We start from the raw sequence: 18,206 nt of genomic DNA on the forward strand, positions 1-18,206 counted from the left end.
AAAAGAGTTAACTGTAGTGGTTTGGCCTGAAGGTGTATTTGCATTCTACAAGGTTTTCTTGGGTCACGCCGCTCATGTATCTCCCTTTCGAGGTGCTGTGCTGCTTGTGCTGAGCTCTCTCCTCTGGCTCCCCCGGTGCACGGGGCTCGCTGGGGTCACGCCTGGGGTCACACCCGGGGTCACACCCGGGGTCACGAGGGCCGGTGCGGTGCCCGGAGGTGCCCGGGAGCGCGGCCTGGGCCAGGCACCGCGGGGCCCTCACAGCACCTTTACAGATGCCCCCCATTTTCTGCAGGGGCTTCGTGCCACGCTTTGTTTTCACATGTGCGCGTTCACACAGCAGCTGCCGGTCCTTTACAGAGCCATAAAGGAGACACGGTATAAAAATCTCTCTCCTTCCTGGTATTATTTAAATAATTTAAAAAAGCAGCATTTTCCGGTTCTGAGAGCTCAGACCCCGCCAGTGAATCGCTCCCGCGGGGAGCGGGCCAGGGCAATGCCCCGACCGGGCCGCGGCTGCGGTATCGTCGCCTCTGGGCTGGCGGGTCCCCGTCCGAAGGCACGTCCTTCCCCGGCCAAGGGCTAGCGGCGGCAGGGCGGCCTGGGCTGGCTTTACTCGCGGGGGGCCCGCCCCGCGGCGGCAGGAGGCCGCGGGGCGGCTGCAAGCGGGGCACCGGCACGGAGCGGGGCTGGCAGGGCTGTGCCAGCCGGGCGCGGCGGCCATCTTGCCCGGCGGCCCGCAGCGGCCACCGCTTCAGCCCCCCACGCCAGCCGCCCCGCGGCGCGGATGATTGGCCGAGAGCGGGCGGCAACGGAAGCTGGCGATTGGTTAATCTGCATCGCTTCTCTCGCCAATGACGACGGGCAATGACGCCCGCCTTTCTTCCGATTGGCTTTCAAGCTACCTGCGTCCTACTACCATTGGGCACTGGTGCTGGTAGCCTATTGGCTTCGCCGCTCCCCGGGTTGGATTTTTAATTGGGTAGCTGTGGGTTGGCCGGCGCCTCACCTGCCGCACGGCGTCATTGGGCCGCCGCTCGCCGCGCCCCGCCCATTTGTCGCCCCGCCCCTTAAGTGCGCTCCCATTGGCCGTGGTGGCCCGGCCCGGTATCCGGGTAAGATGGCCGCAGTCGGAGAGTGCTCGCTCCCCGCGCCGTGGCGGCCGGTCTCTCTCACTCACGTCGAGTATCCCGCAGGTAAAGCTCCGCTTCGCCCCCGCCCGGCCTCCCGCCGGCCGCCGCGCCCCGCGGAGGGCTCCTCCCGCCGCCCCGCGGCGCCCCTGCGGGCCGGGTGGCAGCTGCGAGATAGTGAGCCATTGAGCGGCCGCCCTGAGGCGGGGAGCGCGCCTGCGCGCTGGGGGCGGTGGGACCCGCTGCCGGATTGTGAGCCGCGGGGGGATCGGCGCTGCGCATGCGCCCTGGCCGGGCGCCGTGCTCCGGGCGGCGGCGGGGCCGGGGTCCGCCCGCACAGCGGGGTGCGGGCCTGTCCCGCCGCGGCGCCCCCCTCCCCGCCCGGCCACGTGCGGCTGCCCCGGGCCTCGAGGCGCCGGCGCCGCCTGGCCGCTCCCCGCTCCGCTGCGGCTCCCCGGGGCTGCCCTGGCCCGGGCTGTCCGGCGGCTGCTGCGGCCGCGCCGGGAGCGCGGGCACGGGCCGACCTGTCAGCCGGCTCCCGGCAGGGCGGCGGCTGCGGGCCGGGGCAGCGCTGTGAGCCGGGACGTGCCGTGGCCTGGTGGCTTGGTGGCCGCGCCGCTGCAGGCTGTGTCCCCGGTCTGCTGGTGGGCGAGAGCAGCGGGTGTGTGCGGGCAGCGGCTGCCCCGGTAGCTGCGGTGGGAGCCCCCCGGGGGCCGTGCTCGGCTGCCGTGGCTTGGGTCAGGTACAGACGCTGGTGGGTTTTCTGGCTGCTGCTGCCATGGGAGGTAACGGGCAGCAAGGCGAGAGGTGCCGCAGCGCTATGACTGGCCGTCTGGTCAGGATCCCAGTGCGGTGTTAAAGCGGCTCTTGGGGTGGCTGGTTCTCCTGGCCAGCCCCTGCCTGGCCGTGGAGCGCTGCCGTGTGTCCTGCCCAGCAGCTGGCCCGCAGCTCCTGCTGAGCACTCCGCTCAGTCGTGTGATACCTGGAGCTTCTGAGGTGCTTTAGGGGTTTTCTGTGCTGGCTGTACCCATCTGCCTGGGAGACTGCAAATGTGGCAGCACTGGAAAGATCTGGCACTGGAGGTACATCGCGTCTTGCCCCTGCCCACAGCGCTGTTTTGTGGCTTTCTGTGGTCCTCCGTGTGAAAGGTGGGCGCTTCCTTTTTTGTCTTGCACTTTCCCTCGCCCTGCGCATTCTTCTGCTGTCCCGCTTCTCAAATACGCTAATGTGAGAGCTTGGGGGAGACAGGAGAATAATCTTCCCAGTAGTACTGATAAATTCACCCTTGTGTCTTATCTTCTTGTCTGAACCTGGCAGAATACACAGAGCATCCTGTGTGCTGTTGGTGCGTTGATTTGGGAAACGAAGGTGGTTGCACAAGGGCTGTCTGTCAGCCCTTAAAGAATGTGACCTAACGTGATCATTCTCTCGATGTTGAGTGTTTTATAGAGGCAAATGGCAAAGATGATTATGTGGATGGGGTAAATCACCACCAAGATTAGCGTTATGTATTGAGGGCATGAATACTGCATTTCTCTTCAATAGAGAGTGTCATTATGGAAGCCTATACAGTGGAGACAAGAGACTAAAATGTTGAAACAGCTGGAGGTGCAGAAGTTTCTTAATTTGTTTTCATAGAATTGTTTAGGTTGGAAAAGACTTTTAGGGTCATTGAGCCCAACCATTAACCCAGCACTGCCAAGCCCACCACTAAACCGTGTCCCCACGTGCCACATCTACATGTCTTTTAAACACTTCCAGGGATGGCAACACTGTCACCTCCCAGGGCAGCCTGTTCCAGTGCGTGACAACCCTTTCGGTGAAGAAATTTTTCCCAATATCAGATCTAAACCTCTCCTGGCACAACTTGAGGCTGTTTCCCCTTGTCCTATCACTTCTTACTTGGGAGAAGAGATGGATCCCCACCTGGCTACAGCCTCCTGTTGGGCAGTTGCAGAGAGTGATCAGGTTCCCCATGAGCCTCCTTTTGTCCTGGCTGAACGCCCCCAGCCACTCCCCATCAGGCTGGTGCTCCAGACCCTTGCCCAGCTCTGTTGCCCGTCTTTGGACATGCTCCAGCACTTCCGTGTCTCTGTGTCCCTTTTGGAGTGAGGGGCCCAAAACTGGACATGGGATTCGAGGTGCAGCCTCACCAGCGCTGAGCACAGGGGGATGATCTCTGCCCTGGTCCTGCCGGCCGCACTGTTTCTGGTACAAGCCAGGATACTGTTGGCTGCCTTGGCCACCTGGGCACACTGCTGGCCTGCCTTTAGGCTGCTGACCAGCCCCCCCCAGGCCCTTTCCTGCCAGGCACCTTGCCAGGCACCCTTCCCCAAGCCCGCAGCGCTGCCTGGGGCTGGTGTGACCCGCGGGCAGGACCAGCACTGCCCGCACGGAGCCTTGTCGAGCCTCACGCAACTGGCCTCAGCCCAGCCTGCCCGGACCCCCCTGCCCTCCAGCAGATCAACACTCCCCCCCAGTTTGGTGTCAGCTGCGGAACTGCCTGAGGGTGTGCTCAACCCCCTCTGCTGGGTCACTGATAAAGGTGCTAAACGGGGCTGCCCCCAGTGCTGGGGACACCACGTGTGACCGGCCACTGGTGGGATGTGACTCCATTCCCTGCAGCTCGTTGGGCTCAGCCTTCCAGCCAGGGTTTTACCCAGCGAACAGCACACCCATCTCAGCCATGAGCAGCAGGTTTTCCCAGGAGAATGCTGCCATAAATGGTGTCAAAGGCTTTACTAAAGTCTAGGTAGGCAGTGTTTTGGTGTAGAAAAATGAATTGCAGTAAGATGGTAGGCCTGATACTTTTACCTGTGTTTGGGGAAAGTGCTCTAACTTTATTTGGAAAGCTGTTGGTGTTCTGTCTGTGTATAGCTTAAGTCCAGGACCATAAAGCTGCTAGATAATGTGTATTTATAAAGCAGTGGTGTTGGCTGTATACTGAGCACAATGGAGTTAATGTATCCTTGTGCTGATAGGGAGGGATCGGAATGAGGAACAGATCCTGCTTTTACCAACATAAATTATTAAGCTGTCTTGGCATGTCATATACTGTTGTGTGGCAAACATCTTTTGCTCTTTGCTGATCCCAGAGGCTGTTGGCCTGGAAAGCAATGTGCTGAGCCTCTGTGGCAACCAGCTTTTAAAATCTTATGTCTTTAAATACTTCCAGTGCAGAGCTGCTGTCATCCCAGCTTTCATCTGCTGGGAGTGATGGTCCCTTTCACTGTGCCCAGGTGAAAAGCAGTCACTGCTGACTTCTGTCTGGCAGATGAAGCCCTTTATTTGGCTTCTGCTTGTAACTGTGAAGGGGAGGGAGGTGTCACCAGAAGTGTGCTCAACCTCCCTGTCTTTATCTAATGTTTCCTTATGGATAGCAATATAGTGCAAAATGCCAAACACCCATCCGTACGGCTTGTGTAGCTGCTCAGTTCTCCAGGGCTTTCTGCGAAGTCAGCTTTGAGGAAGATCAAATGAGAAGCAGCGGATGAACACAGTGGTAGTCAACTGCAAACTGGTCTGAGTAATGGCAGCCTGACTGAAATACTACCCACAGTGAACATCAAGATCAAACATAGAGAGGAGAAACCAACAGTGGCAGAGTCACTTGACAGTGTCTTAAAGTATGCTGCTGAAGAGGACAATCTTTAAAAGTAACATCCTGATACCACTTCCAGAAATGTGTGGTCCTTGAGCTTTTCACATCAGCAGCCGTACTTTGGTGAGACCAAGGAGTGATCTGGCATAGTGTCAGGTTGCCTGCAGGTAAGCAGGAATAATCCTCCTTCTGTATGTCTTTCCTCTTCTGTGTGTCACCAGTTAGCAGCTGCTGATTGCATTGGGATTGTTAAGTCCTTTGGTGGATATACAAAAGCAAAGCTCTGAATATGTCTAATTGCTCTTTGAACCCATTTTGGCTTTGGATCTTACAGTATCTTTGGTGCTCAGCTTTGTAACTGAATGTGGTAGCTGTTTTTTTTCTGCTTTTAAGTCCTGCTCAGTAACTTCACCAAACATGCTCTTTCTCACGTGCAGCAAGAGGTAACCAATGTTTGCTGTCCATTTCTCCATATTGTTCATGACTTTATAGAACTGTTGTATCCTCTGTTTTCCTTTTTCAGCTGAAGATCTGAGCTACTCAGTATTTTCTGAATGGCTGCTGTTGCATACTTGTTACTTTTGTCCCCTTTCTATTTGCCTTTTATGTGCTTACTATCCCTTTTTTAGATGGTGACACTGGAATCGTGTAATAAATTTTTGTGGTGCTGTAACAGTAGCTTCTGGTTTGCTCTTAAAAATGTTTTTGCCTTTTTGACTGCTGCAGAGTATTGGATACTACTCTGAAGGTATTGGCTCACAGTAAGCCTGAGGGCTCTGTTTGATAACAGCTAAACTAAATCCTGTCATGTTGTGTGTATAATTAGGGTTGTTTTTTCCCCGTATGCATTGCTTTGCATGGGATGACTTTGTGTTACAGACTTAAAACTCATCTTCAGGGACTTCCTGTCTGTAGGGCGAGTTTCACTGGAGAAACATTGAGTTCCTGGCTTGTTTGGTTCTTTTATTATTTGGAGAAAAGGAAAAAAACTTTCTTCTGCGCAGCTGGGATTCTTAAAGCTCTGGGACTTTCTGCGCCTCCTCTTCCCACATTAGATAAATTCTTTAAAGAGAGAAACCTGGCGCGACAAACCCTTGCCCTGCGGAATGGCGGAGAATCTTCCCATTTTCTGGGTTGCAAAGGATGTTTGCTGCAGCCGGGTGGAGTTGGATGGGCAAGTGTGCAGAGCCAGCCCACCAGCTGAAAAGAAAAGGTGCATCATCAAGCAAAGGTGGTCGTGCCATGTGTACTCTGGCTCGGCAGCTCCTGTTGCTGTTCGGTACCACCACGTGCTGCTCCTATGGGAGTGTTTGTTCTGATAAACCTGACAGTGACTTCTGTGTGGGGCGGTAGCTTGCCAGTCAGGGCTCGTTCTGTAGCTAAGTAGTGTCTGTTGAAAGAAGCAGATACCACTCAGTTGTCTGGCTTTTTTTAATGTGGGGTTTTATGTTTAATCTTCCTGCAGAAGTTTCATGTCTGATGCATGCCTTCTATGCCGTAATTTAAAGCCTCCTGAAGATACTGTTACTGCCCTACAGCTTGTGGTACAGAGATATGTGCAAGTAGAGGAGATGATGATCCATCATGCATATTTGCTGGTGTAAATACACATGACACACATACACTGCGTGTTGTCTGTGCAACTTGCACACAGACATTTAGTCAAGAACATATGACTGGCAGCAGTGCTACAAATAGATGCTTCAATAGGAAGTGGTGGTGAAGCTAGATCTTGCGGTAGGATGTGGTTACAGTGCTGTTGATTCACATTTTTACGTTATATACAGGTTAAGCTGATGTGGTAAAGCTTGGATATTTCCACTGAAAGAATGCTGGGTAAAATGCTGAACTGGAGCAGAAGTAGTTGCTGAATAAAGGCTGAAAAAAAAAATAGCATGCTTCTGAGATATGTATTGCATTTCACCTATTTACCTCTGGGGTGCCTAAAAATGAGGTGGTTGGGTTTTTTATTTTTGCCTCTTGAGCCCCAAATGGTGTCAAGGGAAGCTGGTGTTTACAAAAAAAACCAGTAGAATTTAGATCAATATTAAATAGATTTTCCTTTTGTGTGTTTTTTTTTTTTTTCCAGAGGTTTTGCCTCTGTTCTTACTGGTTGGAGGAATTGCTTCAAAATTACCAAGTTTAGTAAAATGAGGGAAAATTAATTTTTATGAAAAGAGAGTGGTGGACACCTACTTGCTAGATCTGAGTGGCCTTCGAGCCTTTGGCTTTTCTGCAAGTCCCCTTTCCCTGGGAATACATCTCTGAGCACGCTGGAGTGGGCAGGAGCAACACGAGTAGCTGCGCTCGGAGGCCCCAGCAGCGCTCCGCGGCGATCGGTGCTGGCCTTCCCCTGGGAGCTGCTTTGCTGCCTTGGCTGGGGGTTTCCAGCCGCCGGGAGCTGGCGCAGGGCGCAGCCGGGCCTCAGCCGGGCACACTGGCCGCAGCGTTGGCGTTGGGTCGCTGGTGCATCTCCCGGCGCTGCCGTCCCTGGTGCACAGCTGTGTGCTCACCTCCTCCCTTGGAAAAAGCAGCTGCAGAACGTGATTCTGTCTGGCCGCTGTTAGCCACAGCGGTGGGAAGGGGTACTAGTGCTGCCTCTGCGCTGTCCTGGATGGGCAGCTGACCTGCCTGCAGAGCTGTCATTAGGGTTGTCTGCGTGAAGGACTTGGTGCTCAGCCTGCAGGCAGCATTGGGAGCGATGGTTTCCGATTCCCCACCTCAGGGTGCGCTGTGTGCCCGTGAAGTCTGGGTGCCGTGATTTGCTGTGTATGTTGTCACATATCATAATGGAGGACCTTGAGTCTGGTACTGCTGATGCTATTTAAATTAAGACTACTTCCTTAAGTATTCTTCCACCATTTGCACAAGAAATAGAACCCCCCTCAGAAGATAAATAATCTGCTTTGGTTTCTACTTGACAAAATTATGGCTTTTAGTCTGGAAGCGCTAAGCCTTTACATACCGTGGATCAACAGAGTGAATGATCTGAAACATGGCACCTCGCTCAGGATGAGCTATCTTCAGTCGGTAACACTGGAATTGAGACTACTGAAAAACACTCCTCAGTCTTTCGGGGTGGTTTTGCTTGTCTGGTGGCTTGTCTCATGAATTCCCTCATCACTTCAGACAGGATTCATTTTGTTGAGAGCTTGTGATTTAGGTGAAACTATAAGGGGCTTGATTCTCTGTTGCCAGGTACTGACATTTACATCAACTTTGCATTGCCGTAATACATCGCTGTTCCGCTCTGGGAGCGCTTTGAACTACCTGATGCAACACAAACCTGCCATGTGGTGCAAGAAAAGTTTCCAATTCAGTGTCTTCTAACGCTTTTCGTCTTAAAACCAAAACAGAACCTCACTTCAGTGAAAACCCTGTATTCTGCGGGATCTTGTCCTACCGCTCTTTCTGATGTTGCTGGTGTTGCAAACTAAAATTCCTGCAAATAATTCTTGCTGATGACGTTGCTGGTTCCCAAATCTAACCCAGAGCCTGGAATTCCAGAGGGATCTGTGCACTGTACCTGATGTGACAGCAGCTACCTAGCAATAACATCAGCAGCATGAACTTTGTAGCAGTGTGGTAACTTTTTTTGTTTAATTGGCTCCAGTGTTGGGAGGCTGTTGAAGTCCAGTTTTCCAAGTGCTGTTTGGAAATGTGGGTGCGTGGGCTGGGGAGACTCTGTGTCTTGCAGTGGAATTGATCTGGGAGGGAGTCCAATGCTCAGCCTTGCAGAGGCATCCCATCTCCTTTTGAGGGGAGGGAGGAAGGATAAATCCATGTGGGGGCTGATCCTTTTGTGCTCAGTGGTGGGATGGAGAGGGCCTAATCTCTGAGAACCAGTATAGGAAGAACCCCTTAACCTGCTCGCTGCCTTTGTGCTGCGCTGCTGTGGTGTCTGCTGCTTTTAGAGGTTCTCTGGTAGGTAGTTCTTGCTCTTCTGGTGTGAGTTGCTGATCTTGGAGCAATGTTACTCTGATATTTTTTTGTTTCCTTGGGATTTGTGCCAACATCTTTTCTCCCAATACTGCTGTATGTGTCCTTTTTCAGGGAACAGAGGCGAGAGAAACGCAGATCAAAGTGCATAGCTGCTCTCTGCTGTTGTTAGCCGGCTTCTGTGTCAGGGATAGCTCAGGACGAAGGTTTTGAGGTACTTTAGGACATCTTGTGAGGTCCCACGGCTGCTCCCGGACTCTCCCTGAGGGATGAGACTGTTAGCTATTTGGGGTGGGGGGCCAAAGTCACTTCTGCGTGATACAAGTGGGCTACTGGTTAAAAAGCAGAGTCTCCCCCACCCCACCCCTTATCTCCCGCTATGTTTAGGTAATTATTTCCTCCCCATTTTGCTAATGCTAGTGTTCGTAGTGACAGATTAGGGAGCTGATCCAGCTGAAAATTAACCCGTTTTAGTAAGGGAGCGGGAAGGGATCTGTGGGCAGAGCTGGCTGGTGCAGGGTGGCGATAGGGGGAGGGAGAGGGAAAGGTGCTGGCTCTCCTGTCACAGCCTGTGCTTGTGTTGGATTAAAGTGACTCTGGACTCACATGCATGGTCATTGTTGTAAATTGGCTGGCAGTAGTCTCTGCTGAGTGATGCCAAGCTCCTCTCATCCCTGATTTTGAACCTACATGCCAGCACTGCTGTCCTCCTTGCCTCGGCCCTAGGGCTGGAGCAGCCGCGGCCGGTCTGTGGAAATGGGGACTTGCTGCAGTGCCCAGCTTGCCCCTGCTCTCAGGGAGGCAGGGTACCAGCTGACCCGCGCTCTGGTGGCAGGCAAGTACTTGTGAAGTTCAAACTGATTTGTTTCTCTTGTTTGTTTCCCTAGGTGATTTCTCTGGTCAGCTTTTAGCTTATTTGAGTCTTGGTCCAATATTCATTATTGTTGGCTTTGTAACACTCATCATATTCAAGAGAGAGCTTCACACGGTGAGTCTTCCTCTTCCTTCCCAGCTTCTCCTTACAACAACAGTCTTTTCCTTTGTCACCTGGTGCTCCTGTATTCACACTTCTTTTTCTCTCCTTAAGGAGCAAGCTTAGGTAAGGTGATCTTCCTGTCAAAGAACAGCAGGAGACACTTATCACCTGTTTCAGGTTAAAAGATTGCTTAGCCTTTGACTTTTCTGTTACTCTGTGGCATGTTTTGGGCATTAGGTGTCCAAAAACATCGAGAGATGTCTGAGGAACTAAAGAATGGTGTCACAGAATGGGGATGCTCCCAAGATCATCCAGTAGGATCACAGCACTAGTAGTTTCCTGCAAGATGGGCAGTGTATGCAGGAGGTGGTGTCTGTAGCTCAGGGGGATGTGCTTTCTCTGAACTACTGAGGCAGAAAAGGGGATTCAGAATAAAACCTTCAGATTCCCAAGGGACTGGATCGGTCTCTAAGGGCTGCTTCCCAACTCTGAATCTGATACCAGTGACTGGCAAGGGACTTCTTTGTAATACGTAATGCTTCCTGTCTGCTCTGACAGGTAGCTAGGAGTCGGTGTCATGGATAAATTCCCTTTAGGAGCTGTAAACCTCCTGTAGCATTCGCCCTCAGTAAATAAAGCAGCGGCCAGTGAAGGATTTTGGCAGCAGATTCCTAATATAAGGCTGTGGTGTCATGGTAACCAGTGGCGCAGGGGACCCGGGAATGGGACTTGTAGGTTCAGCTGATGCTAGCTAGGAGAGGCAGCTGTTAAGTTTTGGCAACTGAAAGGTTTCTTGTTGGCCCAAAAGGGAGAATAAGCTAGAGCAACTATTGCACACATGCATAGGTTTGGGATGCAGGAGCTTGTAAGGCATTGGTAATGAGACCAGTGTTGAGGCTGATTCCCAGTTCTTTGTGTGGGAAGTCCCTGTTGAGCTGGAGAGAGATGCTAGCTGACTTGCAGCAGCCTGACCCGTAGCTTGGGACATAGAATGAAACATTGCTTTATCATCTGGAATGGGCGGAGTATCATCATCAGCTGGGAACTTGATCACAGCAACAGGACTAATTTAGGGGAGGTGTACGGACTATGGAATTAAAGAATATATGCTACCAGTCTGGCTCAGTTCAGAGTGTGACTTCATTTTAGACTGAAGACAGCAACTACAAGATGAAAATATTCATAGAGGGAAAAGCCAGAAAGCCTAAAAAAGTCACCTTTTTTTAAGCTATTTACCCAGGTAACAGTGTGTGCCCTCGCCCTGTTGGTCGTCGGGGAAAGACGATGCCTTAAAAGCCGCCCGATGAAAAACAAATCTATCACTTTCTGCACTTACTGGTGGAAGTATACTAACAGTTGCTGTGCAGTGTCACTTTTGTCTCTTCAGTGTATCATCTGCTGAAAAGCTGCACATACACAGTATGTTGTCAAATATGCAAAGCAGGCTGAAAAAGAAATGTTTTTCTTCCTCAGGCAGGGAATTTTAAAGCCATTGGTTTTAACTCTAGTAGTCAAAAAAGAAAATTTGAAACATGGTTTTGGGGGTTTGTCAACAGAGAGCCTGGTAAGTAGATGGATCTTTTAGATAGGATGACATGGTTGTCTTGCCTTCACAGATCTCTTTCTTGGGAGGGCTGGCATTCAACGAGGGAGTGAACTGGTTAATAAAAAATGTAATCCGGGAGCCTCGGCCCTGTGAAGGTATGGTATGGCCTATTGGTGTCATGGTGTCACTTGAGTTTTGAGTGGAATGCTAACTGTGGGGGGTTAGAGGGCGTTTTCCCCTTTGCCTCGTGTTGGCTTTGGATGTCTGGGTGTGAGAAGGCTGGCAGAGCCATCTGAGCCGAGACGTGTGCTGTGAACTCATGTGCACATACTCCAGCAGAGTGGTCTGGCTTCACATCTGGAGTGTTCCAGCTGCTGTGTACAGAGTAGACCTTGACCATACTCTTTCTTCTTCTCTTCCCAGAAGCCCATTCAACAGTGACCACAAAATATGGGATGCCGTCCAGCCACTCCCAATTCATGTGGTTTTTCTCTGTCTATTCCTTTCTGTTCCTTTATTTAAGGTAAAAATTCAATGTCAGGTTTTGGCTGTTACTATGTTGAAACACCTGAAATAGATGGCTCCCTTGCTGTGTGCCACTTCAGTGGCATAATGGCACTAGATCTGAGGAACTGCACAATTTACTGTGGCCAGGGTGGATGAAGCATGTCTGTCCCAACCTGAATGTAGGGCGGTAGTTACCATTGCTGAAAACCAGCGGGTATGGGTGGGCCTCCTGTGCCTGTCTGGGTACAGGTCTCCTGGTTCGCATTTTCTAAGCTGTGATGATCCACAAGTGTGAGGGGAGAGGGGGGGAATAGGGAGGAGGAAAAAGAGCTGCTTTCTCATGTGTCTACTCGGTTTTGCCAGTGGGGTTGTCTGCCATCTTTTAGGTAATACCTGTTGCCCACTTGCATGACCTTTTAGTTCATCTCCCTTACAGAGTACTGGTTTTACATGCTGTGCTGTGCTTTTCTGAAATTCTTGCTGGGGCATGGCTGTGTCTTGTGGCTCCACTTATGGAGGAGGACAAAACTCTCAGTTCCTTCTAGCTCTGTGGATGATGGAGGGACTCTGATGTCTTGGCTCCCTACTGCATATGCTCAGCATGTCCTTTTCACATCAGTCGCAGTAATTGCGAGCATTCTGCCTTCCATCACAGCAATTTCTGTTAACAGTTGGAGAGAGAGAGAGAGAGAGAAGTGTGGCTTTCTGGCTTCTCTTTAACTGCTGCCAGTGGGACAGATTGCTGCTGGGATGGTATCATGCTGCCCATGACCCCACTGGAGTAGAGCTTTCCTAGGGTTTCAGAGGTAGTGAGGACAGAGATAAGGACTGCTCGGCTCCCTGCCACTGTGCTAATGGCTCTCCATCTCTTTCAGAATGCACCAAACAAACAATGCGAGGTTTCTGGATTTACTATGGCGACATGTGCTGTCCATCTGCCTCGTCACAGTGGCTTTGCTAGTCTCATATAGTAGGTATGGAGCAATTGTTTGTCTTATGCTCTCATACAGTCCCGTGGCCTTTATCAGCCAGCAGACCTGTCGTTCCTTATCCTGCATATCTGGTCTAATTCTCCACGACTGCACTGTACAAGTCAGAGCTTTGCAGAAGTTGCTGTGTTGCCATGAGATCCTTCAAATAAGCTACAGGTGCTACACGTGTGGTGCTTCACAGAAGCATTTGTAAAAGCCAGGATCAGCTGAGCCTTGTACCAGGTCCCCATCGGCTCCATTGCCATGCTCCAGCCTCACTGCCTTGCCCTCTTGCCAGCACTAATCCTGAAAGCATTGCGCCATGCCTTGGCACACCAGCGTCTGCAGCATGTGGATTGCTACAGTTGATCAGTCCAATTGTTTTGCTTGAGCATTAGTTATAAAAACATTTATAGCTGTTTGACTTGCAAGATTTAGTTGTACTAAGATGAATAAAAATAATAAAACTTTAATAATTTTCCCCTTTAGTAGATTCTAAAATGTATATATACACGTAGATAAAATGAGCTCTGGTGATTGATAATCAGACAAATTCAGGCTAGAAATAAGGCCATGTTTTCAACAGGAAAGTAATTACCTGTTGGCACAGTTGACTGTACACTAGAGTTGATTCCTTATTACTGGTTATTTTTAAAATTCAGACGGGACAATTTCATGAGAGATGTATGGTCTAATTCAAATAAAAAGTAACTTGAGGAAATGCAGTGGTCTGTGCTAGGCGGAGGGTCAGATAAGATTATCTTAATGGCTTTATGATATATGCATGAGAAGAATTTTGGATGTGACTCGTGTCACTAGTGTAGCTCGTGTGCATGGATAACTTCACCGGCCGTTTATACAGATTTCTGAATGGCTGCAGGAACAGTCAGTACGCTGTGGTAGTGCAGCCCTTGTGCTGTCACATTTGAGAGCAGCAAAATGGTAACAAAAATGCTGTCTGTGTTCTTAAAAGCCTTTAAGACCTGGCTTTGGTGTTTTGGAGAGGACTTGTCCTGTCACTGGCTTTAGAAAAGTCTCTTGTGGGAACCAACAGTAGTTCCTCAGCTAATCCAGAGCTATATGAAGAAGAATGTGGTGGGGCATCGAGTTAACCTCAAACTAGAAGCACTCTAAGCTGAAACTGCTGTAGCAGGAAAGACAGTTTTTCCCATTCCCACCACCACTTTTTTGCCAGCTGTTTAATGAAAGAAGTAAGACACCCACTTCTAGCATCGGGAGGATAACCTGCTCGGAGTGTCTGAGGGTCTAGTGAACAGCAGCCGTCGAGTCATGCCTCCTCTTGTTTGGAAGCCTGTCTGGTGACTGTTCTCTTCCACTACAGGGTTTATTTGCTTTACCACACTTGGAGTCAAGTCTTATATGGAGGTGTGGCAGGAAGCATTATGGCCATAGCCTGGTTTGCCTTCACACAAGAGATATTAACTCCTCTCTTCCCAAGGATAGCTGCATGGTAAGTCTGCTTGGAGGTTTTATTCCTTGCAAGTCTGCATTCTGTGCGTTGCTGTTCTGCTCATTTAGTGAGTCCCTTGCAATGAGCTGCTAACACAGGTGTAGTAGAATTACCGGGCAACAGAAAATTTTCCTAATCAGTTGGTGTAAAAACTGTACCTGCATCTGAAGCAAAACAAACGTAGATGCTTCGGTCTCTATAATGTTAGTTGTAGCTGTACAAGCCCTGACTGTAAATGAGCTGCTCAAACTTTTAGGAACCGCCCAAGTTACAGATGTTACAACTGAAAATTCCTCGGTTCTGCTCCCGTCTTGCATACCGACTGTTGTGTAACCTACTTGTTCCTCCGTGTTTTCTTGTGCATGAATGCACAAAGGATCATATATACTTGCCTGATACTGGTGGGGGAGAGAGGAAGGTTAAGCAATTGTTAAGGTCTGTAAAGCCCCGCCAAAGGTGTGGCAGGGTGCTGGAGAAGCTTTTCCAGCAAAACAGACCTTTCTTAATGAATGTCTAATGACCTTGTGAAATTGCAGAGCCATTTAAATGTAATATAGTCTGGAAACACTGTATAAGGAAAGAAAAAAAAAAAAAAAAGGATTTTCTTGATTAAATCTAACAAGGAGCCCATTTCCCAGCCTGAAGAGTAATAGGATGGTATTACTAAGTCTGGAGCAGGTTTTGTGCCTTTTTTTTTTTTAAATCAAAATTGTGGTGAAGGAAAAAAATCTAATTATTTCTCCCTTTCCACCACCTTGTCCTTTTTCAGGCCAATTTCAGAGTTCTTTTTAATCCGAGATACCAGCCTCATTCCTAACATCCTGTGGTTTGAATACACAGTCACGAGAGCAGAGGCAAGGTAAGTTTTATTGGGGGGTGGAGGAGCTGTAGCTGCTTTGACTCGTCAGGTGCAGTTATTAATTAATTTTCTAATATGTAGATAGCTGCTGTGGGTAGAATAGAGCAGAGTAAAGAAATACCAAGTTGTGGGTTAACTACTGCATCTGGAAGGTGAATCTGTTGGGGAGTGAGAGATTAAAATTTAGTGTTTCGTTTAAACAGTGTTTCAGCTCCCTAGCCCAGGTCTGTTGCAAGCAGTTGTTTATACTGGCATCCGCACCTGAGCTTGTGCACACTTGGGACAGGGTGGGTGTTCCAGGGCTGTAACGAGATGGGAGGGCTGTGGTGGGGGCAGCTGTGGTGGTGTGCGGAGCTGAGCAGAGCCTTGCTTCAGACCTGCCTTCTGCCCGCTGGGCCGCCCCTCTCACTGTGCCTTCCGTTGCAGAAACAGACAGCGCAAGCTGGGTACGAAGCTCCAGTGATTTGAGAAGCGTGGGGACCAGAGTGCACGCTTTAACGGAGACAGACAAGAGCAGACCTGGGAGCAGCAAGGAGCCTTTTAACAGACGGACCAAAGGAACAGGCAGGGACCATACCCAAAACCTGAAAGCCTTTGCTCTGCTTTAGCAGCTAGCTGGATGCTCCCTGATGCATGTGGGACCGTGCAGGAGTAGAAACTCATTTTCAACACCGATGCACATTGCCAGTTGGAATGTACCATCGTGTCTACGTCAGGGGAGGGGGGAGGAAATGCCTGGTGTCATGTTCAGGGGAGGGAAAACCAAAAATTAATACTTTCTGTGACTTTTTTTTTCAGCATGAAATATACACACTATTTATTTATTTTTTTAAATGGAACTATTGTTTTTGGGGTGGGTGTGGCATTGATTGTATGTTTTGTTTTTGCTTTTTTGTTTGGGTTTTTCTTTTTGGAAGAAGATGACAAAACTAATCTCAAAAGTCAATCATGCTTAATTAGGGCTTTTAATTTTTAAAAACCTTTTAGGAGGGAGGGGAACTAGGATGGGGGTGACCTAGGCAGAAAGGAGAGGAAGACTTTGTCCTTTCTGCAACCAGGTTGGGAGATCAAGATCCATTCCAACTGCACTTTGTACGGATAGAGAGACAGACTAAGGATCTGATTTTTAACACTAGAGACAGTTCTGCAGGGAAGCCTGCACGGGTACCATTAAAGGGGAGTGTGTGTGTGTAAAACAAAGGAAAAACTGAAATACACGATTACTATTTTTTTTTCCACTGCTGCTCCTGTTGTGTAATTAGCAAGAGTGTCTTTCTCAGAATCTCTTCTAGGTGGCAAGGTGGTCATACATATCTCACGTTTATTCCATCTCTTCCTTTGTACTTTATTACCTCAGGGTCGCTGTGATCCGTACAGCTTCTGTTGTTGTACTGAGCGTGCTGCCGATGGCACTAGAAAGCCCATTGGTTATAAGCAGTGCTGCGCTCCAGGGAGAGGCAGCCCGAAGCCTTACAAAATTCAGTTGCTAGTCTCTGTCTTAAGCACTGGATTTTTAATTTTTTTCCTGTTAAAGCTTAAGGGAGGGATTTTAAAGAATGAACAAAGTGACAACCATTGATGAATAACAAGGCAAACGACTAATAACTAGCTTAGCTGCTGTCTGAATTATTTCTTGAAGAGTCCTGTTGGCATCCAGCTGTGAGCTCAGGTAGTGAGCTTGTCCTAGCAGAGATTCCTACCAGTTATTGCAGAGGCTTGGTTGGGGTTCTGCAGCAGTAACCTTGAGTGCTGAACTCCCGCAAGCAAGGTTTGCTTTCCTTCCTTCTTCCATTGCGATTCCTTGTTTGGCCAGTCAGCTCTCTGGGTGCTGTGTCTCTGTGGGAGTGTGCCTGCCATCTGTGTGTGCTGGTGATGCCTACGACTTCTGTGATCCATGAGTTAACCTGGCAAGGGCTATACTCAAAGTGCTTCAGGGCTGTGCATGGACACTTTCTGTATTTCTAGTATATAATGCAGCAGTTCAAGTGTAACTACAGAGAAGTATTTATTCAAAGCACAATTGACTTGAACTTTCACAGATAAAGGACAGCTTCTGAACTGGCTCAAAGGTCATCGGTGTGCCTTCGATGCAGTCATGTGAGCAGAGGTAAAATGACTGTCACATCTCAGTCTTGCTGCCTGTTTTACTATCTCCACTTTAATCAGACTCCTGCATTATAAAGCTGCTTGAAGTGAGATGTGTTTCTGTTCATCTTGATTATTTTTATTTTTTTTAATTTTTCATCTGTGCCTGTTGCCATAGGAGTTTGTGTGTCCGTATGAAGTGGGAGCTGCTGTAGAAACTGTTGGATAACCAGCATGTTAACTGTAGAAAGCAGTGATCCTGATCTAGATCAGGAACGAAAGCTGTTTGAATTTCTGTGTTTAAGTAGCTATGGGTAGTAAACTAATTGTTTTCAATTGTTACAGCAAGTATGTATTTTTTTTAAGAACTGTTTAGTATTTGCATAACATGAGCAATCCTGTTAACATCTGAAGGACTCGAGCACTGGATCTGCTATGAAGGTGCATCAGTATAAAGAGGCACCTTGCAACTTTCACAAGGACACTTGATCTGACTTAGGACAAACAGCTCTACTAAAATGAGGCAGGACATCAGATAGGGCACGTGACATGGTGGTTACCGTATGTTTCAGTTTGAAAGCTGGCACTAATCACTTACGTCTTGCAAATCCATTTATTTTCTCTCTGTATCTCTCGTAAGTTAACTTGCAAAGCCAGAAGCGAGATCACAAATCTCTTCCCCAAGGACAAGGCTGAAAGAGTGGATTGTTTGAGGAGTGGCTAGCGGTTCCCTGGCCTCTCGGGCTGTACGACAGACTGCTGGAAAAACTGTATGTGGAAGCACCTATTGAGAACTAGAGCATGGGGAAGAGGTTTCACCTCCTCGTGGAGAGCAGTGTAGGGCAGAATGCTGTTCCACTTCATGTTGCCTTCAAACCCAAGGTACCTACAGTAATTCTTAGGAGTAAGGGAGAGGAAGAAGAGCTCTTGTAAGACACTGTAATAAACTCTCCTCTGTCCTCTGTGAGTTGTTTGTAATCTGCATCTTCTGCCTACTTTTGCTGTACCTTTCCAGAAATCTTTGCAATACTCGATACGGTAGAAATTCCTTAGTGATCCCATGGATTTTCTTAATTAAATGGTGCTGTGCAGGAAAAAAATTTGAGCTCTGCCTTATTATC

General features: G+C 49.2%; 1 protein-coding gene across 1 annotated transcript; it reads left to right on the plus strand.

Annotated features, from left to right (window-relative positions):
- The first annotated feature begins 1,075 nt into the window (after nucleotides 1-1,075).
- On the plus strand, nucleotides 1,076-16,234 carry DOLPP1 (dolichyldiphosphatase 1). The gene is made up of 8 exons (XM_056351269.1): nucleotides 1,076-1,196; nucleotides 9,558-9,658; nucleotides 11,263-11,347; nucleotides 11,616-11,715; nucleotides 12,575-12,673; nucleotides 14,013-14,141; nucleotides 14,911-15,000; nucleotides 15,427-16,234. Exons 1-8 carry the CDS (start codon nucleotides 1,121-1,123, stop codon nucleotides 15,461-15,463), a joined length of 717 nt encoding a protein of 238 aa, XP_056207244.1. The 5' UTR covers nucleotides 1,076-1,120; the 3' UTR covers nucleotides 15,464-16,234.
- Nucleotides 16,235-18,206: the final 1,972 nt, after the last annotated feature.

This window comes from Falco biarmicus, chromosome 9 (genome assembly GCF_023638135.1).
Source record: "Falco biarmicus isolate bFalBia1 chromosome 9, bFalBia1.pri, whole genome shotgun sequence".
Taxonomy (NCBI): Eukaryota; Metazoa; Chordata; class Aves; order Falconiformes; family Falconidae; genus Falco; species Falco biarmicus.

Coding starts and splice junctions, on each gene's coding strand:
- DOLPP1 (XM_056351269.1), top strand. CDS start 1,121: ATGGCCGCAGTCGGAGAGTGCTCGCTCCCCGCGCCGTGGCGGCCGGTC. Junction 1,197..9,557: donor TCACGTCGAGTATCCCGCAG/GTAAAGCTCCGC, acceptor TTGTTTCCCTAG/GTGATTTCTCTGGTCAGCTT. Junction 11,716..12,574: donor TTTCTGTTCCTTTATTTAAG/GTAAAAATTCAA, acceptor CATCTCTTTCAG/AATGCACCAAACAAACAATG.